The sequence below is a fragment of the Plectropomus leopardus genome, chromosome 10, assembly GCF_008729295.1.
Source record: "Plectropomus leopardus isolate mb chromosome 10, YSFRI_Pleo_2.0, whole genome shotgun sequence".
Taxonomy (NCBI): Eukaryota; Metazoa; Chordata; class Actinopteri; order Perciformes; family Serranidae; genus Plectropomus; species Plectropomus leopardus.
Window position 1 is genome coordinate 4,536,176 of NC_056472.1, and position 7,786 is coordinate 4,543,961.

Here is a 7,786-nt window from a genome sequence, read left to right on the forward strand (position 1 = left end):
AATTTAAAAATGACAATTGCAAAAACCTTGTTCTTTCCAAGGTTTTTTTTTTTTTAAAGATTATGTTTTTAATGCCTTTATTCGATAGGACAGTGTAAGCGTGAAAGGGGAAGAGAGTGGGGGGTGACATGCAGCAAAGGGCCAAGGCTGGAATCGAATCTGCGGCCGCTGCGGCGAGGATAGAGCCTCTGTACACTTAAGTAAAACAAGTCAGTCTGACAAAGAGGATTTAGCCAATGATGGAATTAGGAGATCTATGAGTTCTGTTGTGTTAACATTTTTAGGAATACACAAATATGATCGACTAGTTTGCAACTGGCAGAATACAGATATATTTACAGATATATACAGAAGTTACTAAAACTTTAAAAGATTCATTTAATCAACCTTGTCATTTTTAAGTTGCAACAAGTTCACAAAATCAAGTACATCTAACTAAATTTTATTTAAACATAACAATTCGATGTATAAAATAAACATTAATGAAGACTCATAGTTATATTTACTTACATTTTTCATGCAATTGATTTCCTGGATTTGTTAACATAAAATCAGCTTGTCACAGTACCTTATCTTGTTTCCTGTATTTGGGAGAAGGAATGATCGGGTTTTCCTTTAATATATTTTATTCAGGAAATACCGATTCAAAATAAAAGCATGCTGCTTACAGCAGTTAAACCTCTGATACCTGGCAGGCTGGCATTCCTGTCTTTAAAGGACTGTAGAAAGCTGAGTTTTAAAGCTGGAGTGTAGATACTTTGATCATCTGAAACTAGAAGACCTAAGGAATCCAGTAAGATTAACCATGGCATGCTAACTTTAAGCTAAGTTTTGGTGAAGAAAAACAGCATGGGCATTCCACAGGGGTCCCTTGACCTCTCACCTTAAGATATCTGAGTGAAAAAAAGAATGGGTTTGATGAATACCCACAAGTCTCCTCTTCAAAGACATACCCACTGTGTGCTAGTTAAATGCAGCATAGGACAAAATTCATGCAGTTTTTTGCCTGCAGTATAATTGTCTTATTTTGTATTTGAATATTTCTGCACACTGGGGTCCCTAAACAGTCTTGGAGTTGCATAAATTGGGACCAGTTGGAAAGCTGAGACTCTTGTGGAATCAATGAGCCCAATTTCATTCATGTATTATGATGTTAGTCCCCAGTCCTCATGTCTTTGAAATGGCATCACTGTTTTGAAAGACCTGTGTGTTGGGGCGCCCAGTAGCTCAGTTGGTAGAGCTGGCACCCCATGTACAGAGGCTGCGTCCTCACCGCAGCGGCCGCAGGTTTGATTCCAGCCTCAGCCCTTTGCTGCATGTCATCTCCTCTCTCTCCCCCTTTCACACTCAGTCTGTCCTGTCTTTAAAAGCAAAAAAGACCATAAAGATAATCTCTGTATCTCTGTATCTGTATCTCTGCTGTAGTGTACTGTATAATGAGCACTTAAAACTTTGGGGAGTTATTGCTATTTAATTATTGTAATGCGTATTGTGTACAGTACAAGCACGAAGCGCCAGTGTCCAAACCATTTAGAAGAGATCACATTAAAAGGCTTTTTAAAGGTCTGGCCAATCCAGTTGAAAAGCGGCCAGCAGCAGGGAGACAAGAGAACTCAAACGGACAGTCGGCCATGACTCAGTGTGAGGCTCTTTTAATAGACGAATCGACTGAGACGGACAAAACAGCTCCGCCATTAAACATTAAACAGCAGAGCCCATTCAAAAATCACACAGGAGAAATAGTGAGATGGAAGGAGGAGGAGAGCAAGGACCAGGGGACAGAGGCCTTATTTGTTATTCATCTGACTCATGCACCATCATCATCTATCTCCCTCCAGGTTACCATGACAACCACATAGTGATTCGCTGGTTCTGGGCAGCTGTGGAGAGGTTCAACAATGAGCAGAGGCTGAGACTGCTGCAGGTACAGCACGTGGGTGACCGCATGCACACAGGGTGCCCCCGTGTGGAGGCTGGGTGCCCTGCAGGCGCTGCAGAGTCGTGTTTACCACAAAGCTCAGATGGACTTAAGTGCATGACGGGGGTTTAACTTTTGGCTGCAGAAGGATCTTACCTTAATCTCTGCAATATATAGAACTGTATTACACACTTCACTTTACATACAATGTTAAGTTTTCACTGTTGAAATATCCTCAGATTACTTGTTTAACCTTTTGAAACTTTGAGCAACAACACTCTTCTTTTGCAGCATTCCGATGCCTTTCACAAGTATTAAGTAAAGCAAGTATTACATAACGTAAATGTGTATAAATATATAAAGTAGCAAAATGGGTGGATTTATTTCAAAAACTCTTGAAAAAGGGTTTTTTGAGCTGCTTAAGAAATGTCCCAGAAAATGCAAGAAATTATTATATTTAGAAAATATGAAAAAAAAAAGGCTAGGGAAAAATGACTTGGAAACTATATACTTAGAATTATATATTTAAAAATGTTTTTAAAGAATTATTGTAATTTTAACTTTTTTTATTTTCCAGTTGTTTTTTGTGTCTGTTGTTGGTGGTGTTTTTATGGTCCGTTAAATTTAATTTTTAGTTTATTTTCTTGTACTTTTTTTTTTTTTTTTACTAATTTTTGGGTAATTTCTTCTTAAGCTGCTCATTGCCTTCTTTCTTTGTTTTTAAAAGAAATCAAGCCATTTTGCCCAGTTTTCAAAGTGTTAAATATTGAATATATAGAACTGAAAAGGGGTGTGAGAACAGCCCGGTGCGGCCTTATGCTCACCTGGCACTGTCATACCTTGAGTGTTGAGCTCATGGGAGAAAGGTGTGACAAGTCATGAATAATACTAGTGCTTTTAGGATGCTGCTTTCATACTTTGTTTGACTGTTTTATGGGCTTCTTCTTTTTAGTTTGTGACAGGCACCTCCAGTATTCCCTACGAGGGATTTGCCTCTCTGAGGGGCAGTAATGGACCCCGCAGATTCTGTGTTGAGAAGTGGGGAAAAATCACATCCTTACCCAGGTAAGATGTCTGATAGGATGACTGTGTACTCTTTAGGGACTGCACAAAATGGATTAACCTCACAAAAGCTGTCAAGTCTTTTTTTTTTTTTTTTTTTTTTGCTGAAGGGAGTTTGGGCCCTTTCATTTTTCTCTATGTGCCACACTTATATATTATTTATATATTTATTTTATCAGCCTTCCCTTGCTAAATCAAATTTTAGTTATTAAACAAGATCAGTGGTGGATAGAGTTCGGAAAATCTATACTGAAGTAAAAGTACAATAACTCCCATAAAAAAATGTCTCAAGTAAAAGTAAAAATCATGATAAACCTACTAAAGTGAAAGTGTAAGGTACATAAATGGTACATCTGCTACAGAAGTACAAGGTACTTTTAATTTGAATATTTTAGGATGTGTGCAAAATAATGAAAAGGCTGCACTTTTAAAATAAATTATATTGTATTTCTAAAGCCCCCCAAACTTTTAGACCTCGCAGAATAAATGGTGACATTTCCCTTTCACTGTGCCTGTTGTTCTTCTGCTCCATCAGTGCCAAGAGTACGCTCTGCACTCCTATATGAGGCGCAATAAACAGCTGAAGGGCATATATATTTCAACAGCACTCCTAATATACTGTACAGCTCAAAAATAGAAAAACTATTTGTGGTGGCAGATATTTTTATTGTTTTGGGCTGCCAGAAATATATGAATGTTTGGGAAACTGCATATATTTTTTTATTTACTGTCTTTAATAGGAACAAAAGGATATTAGGCCTTACATCATCACCATGTTTATCTGCCTGATAACCTTTTCCTGTGTGTGTGTGTGTTTCCATGCGTTTCCATAGGGCTCACACTTGCTTTAATCGCCTGGACCTCCCACCTTACCCCTCCTTCTCCATGCTCTACGAGAAGCTGGTCACCGCTGTCGAGGAAACAAGCACGTTTGGCTTGGAGTAACCTCAAATCAGCTCACGCCCAGGTTTAACTTAGGAGCAAGAATCAACTGGAATCCCACCTTTCTCACTTAGGAGAGACATGGCAAATAAAACTTATATCCTCAAATGGCAACTAACCCCAACTCCTACCCGCGTGGACAACTCTACTGTTTTTTTTTTTCCTCCCTGACTGGCTTTTGGTCACTTAGCACGCAGGCATGGTTCCGATTCTCTGCCTTTCTCTCACAATAGAAGCAGATCAAGCAAACACCTTCTGGAAGAAAAGGCCGAGAACTGGAGCAACGGTTTGAAAAAGCTGTACAGTACAATTTCTTTTTCCAGTTTTTTTCATGGTGACATTTGTTCGTCGAGCCACATGTGTGCTTTATCTCTTCAGTTAATGGCCTTGTTTACTGGATTTCTAGCACCTCCTCCTCCTCTTCCTCCCCCTCCAACCTGCACCTCAGAGACAGCTGCTCAGAAACCACCAAGCTCCCTTCTCCCTTCTCTGGACCTCTAAACTGTGTCCTTTCTGCACTGGGGCTGCAACATTATGAACTATAATACACACATACTCTAATCACCTTTGCACAAAACACACACAAACACAGACATTTTTATTGATGGTGCAAACCAGTCTTTCCCCCTAGATTTTTTTATCTGTATGTTATCAGATGTGACATTTTAGGCTTAGAGCTGGATGTTGGCTGGTCCTCCTTTTTTTCAGAGAGCAAGGGAAGTACTTGTGTGCACAGAAACATACACAAATATTATTAGAAGCAGTTGTTCTAAGACTGAAATTCCACTTTTTTTTTCTTTATTCCTGATTAAGCTGGCGAGCAAGTCACAAAACATGGACAGTGACTCTCTGTGATAATGATGGCAGGTTCTGGTCAGGACTGTTACCTTCAACACCGCGGCGTCAGAGCTCTTACAGGGGCGAGAAAGACACATCAGAGACATGCAGCCCTTGTTTCTGCACACACTCAGTAAGGTATTCACACACACAAACACGTGCATACAGTGTTACAGCGTTAGCCTTGATGCTGCAGGCGCACTTTCCTACAGTGACTCACTCCACAGTACAGACGCATCTACAGACGCACTTCAGTCGCATAGAAGTGTCAAACAGTCCCACACATTGATCATGAGCAATAGGTGCACTTTCAGACAGATGATGTCGGCTCATAAGTAAGACACGCAAGGCCCTCCTCTCTGATGTAATCCCCTCCCAACTATGAAAGTGATGAATGTACCAAATAAGTGACTGAATGTATGAACCTCAAGCAGCTCTGTGCGGCTCAATGAGGAGGATTTCACAAAGAGAAAACACAAAAAGGAAATCAAACGAGGCACGGTTGCTTGAGGAATGAGGATGCAGGTGAAAGACACAAGCCAAGTGCCTGGTCAGGGTGCAGCGCTGGGACCTTTTTAGTGCCTCTTGAGTTTTCCTGACCGTGAAGTGGAATTTCATGAGGGAAGCTATTGTATTTTGACCAGATCAGAGATGGTGAAACTTAAAGGAATAGTTCACTTTTTCTTTTGAAGTGGGTTTGTATGGGGTACTTATCCACAATCAGTATATTACATACAGTAGATGTCACACCTCTTGTTTAGAGAAGCAGGATGAGGTCTGCTGGTTTTTGTTTTGATGTGTTTTCTTTGGATTTTCTTTTTTGTTTTTTATGTGTGTGTGTGTGTCTGTGTGTGTTTCTTATTCTGTTCTTGTTTTGTCTTAATTTGTGTTTGATTTGATCAAGGTGTCTATGGTGAGTACTGGGGCAGAAATTGCGAGTAGTCATGTGTAAAATCATTTTTATTTTTTATAAAAATAAAAAATGGGGGTAGGATTTGCTAGAAACGTACGTCCTCCTGCGTCTTTTCAGACATAAAATACTTAATATAATATAGTATTATAATAATATAATAATGTTATTTACTGAAAATGTTTGATGGGTTTCAAGGAGTTGTTTTTCTAACGTATATTTAATTTTTACTCTTCCATTTTATTTGGCATATTAGAAATAATAAAATTGAATGAGTGGGAGGGATCAGCAACAAAACATATCTTAGCCACCCCAAAAAAGTCCCACCTAAAAAAAATCTGTGTCAGTTTAAGTGCATGCTGTATTGAGAGTATTTTCACTGCTTTACCTAAACACAAATACTTATGTACAACTGAAAAACAAAGCTGTTATATCACTTTCTTCACAGCCAGACTCCACAGAGAAAAACTGATTTAATATTGCTGAACACAGGAGCTGCTGGTCTACTGCTGCCTTGATCAGTTATTTTGTTTGTGTTATTGTGTGACTATGCCAATGGAGTCTGGTGGCTTTGAGGAGAGCATAGTTTGGGAACTGAAGCTGCATTCCTGTCAGAAAGGGCTGTCTGAAAGAAAGGTAAAGCAATGAAAACGCTCTTAATGTAACATACACTTAAACTGTTTTATGTATTTTTTTAGATGGCTAAAATATGCTTTATTGGGCTGCCCGACAGCTCATCTGGTAGACAGAGGCTGTGTAATCACCGCAGTGGTTCAACTCCAACCTGCAACCCTTTGCCACAGATCCCCCAAAAAAGCCCCCCAAAAAATCTAAAATCTGTTGTTCCCATCCACAGCAGCACATTGCTTTGCTTCTGTGTGAGACTCCAACCTGCTTCTCCAAACTGGGGGCATGCTGACTGACATCTGCTGTATGTAATATACTGAGCATGGATAAGTACCTCATACAACCCCACTTCAAAAACATCTGAACTATCCCTTTAAGTAATAGTCGTTTCGATTACCCAAACAAAAATCAACACAAGGGGGCAGTATGGTGTTTTGTTATTATTATGGCTCCTCAGAGCAAAGCAGCAGTGATTTCCTCCTTTCTGAATGACCTGACCAGGTGTGATGATGATGATGATGATGTTGTCAGGAACAAGCACCGGCCTTTAGGGCTGTATTGATATTATACTTTAGAACTTTCGGCATACAAGTCCATGCAAGGCAATAGTTTTGTCTTCAAAGCATGTGATAAAAACATCTAACTCTCAAAAGTGCACGACCCAAACCCTGAGGACCCCTCAGTTCACACACTTTCCTACATACACAAACACACACACACACACACAGATACAGATACACATACACACATACTCGTTTTCTATGGGGTGCATGCCAGATTACACCTTCTGTACAGAGTCCTGTTGGAGTCACATCACAGGGGCTGGAATAGTGTTAGAGAGCCCCACATGTGATGCGAGACGTGGAGGCAGACTTTCGTATCCCAGCCCCCCTCCCCCTCCCTCCTTCCAGTCCAATACTGCATGCGGGATCTCCCTGGTGAGCTCTGTGAGCTGTGCCGGGGCAGAGACCCCTAGATGGCGTTGTGTTATAGCTCGATATTGCATGCTGAAATAGTGCAACACACTGTCCTTACTAGCTTTTTTTGCATGAGGATATCGCTATCCATTCAGAAAAAGGGGTGAGGGAGCTGGTTAAGTCGTGCGTCACTTTGGTAGTGATGCTCACTTTGAGGCATGCGGCCTTATGCTTACCTGGCACTGTCATACCTTGGAGTGTTCAGGTCATGGGAACAAAACGTGGGGAATAAGGTGCTTTTAGTTTTAGCGCTGGGAATGGACAAAGTGCAAATGCAGCGGTTTGTTATCTCTATGACAGTGTGATGGCGAGGATCTCGGCAGCATGTTTCAAAAATGTTGTTACTTTTACATGTGCGTGTCTGCCTATCTTAGTAATAGGTCGATGGTTATGGTCCATTGCTCATGAAACAGCAATGAATCAATAGGGCTGTTTTGATTTTGTGAAACGTGAGAGCACATGTATGTGTACCATGTGTGCGGTCCTGTTTGTCTCTTTGTATATAGATGTATA

General features: G+C 40.4%; 1 protein-coding gene across 1 annotated transcript in view; it reads left to right on the top strand.

Moving 5' to 3' along the window:
• Positions 1 to 5,940, top strand: part of hecw2a (HECT, C2 and WW domain containing E3 ubiquitin protein ligase 2a) — a 58,011-nt gene extending 52,071 nt beyond the window's left edge. The window contains 3 exon segments of the mRNA XM_042495139.1: positions 1,839 to 1,924; positions 2,871 to 2,983; positions 3,814 to 5,940. Of these exon segments, the coding sequence (XP_042351073.1) occupies positions 1,839 to 1,924; positions 2,871 to 2,983; positions 3,814 to 3,925 (311 nt within the window). The 3' untranslated portion in view covers positions 3,926 to 5,940.
• The last annotated feature ends 1,846 nt before the right edge of the window (positions 5,941 to 7,786 follow it).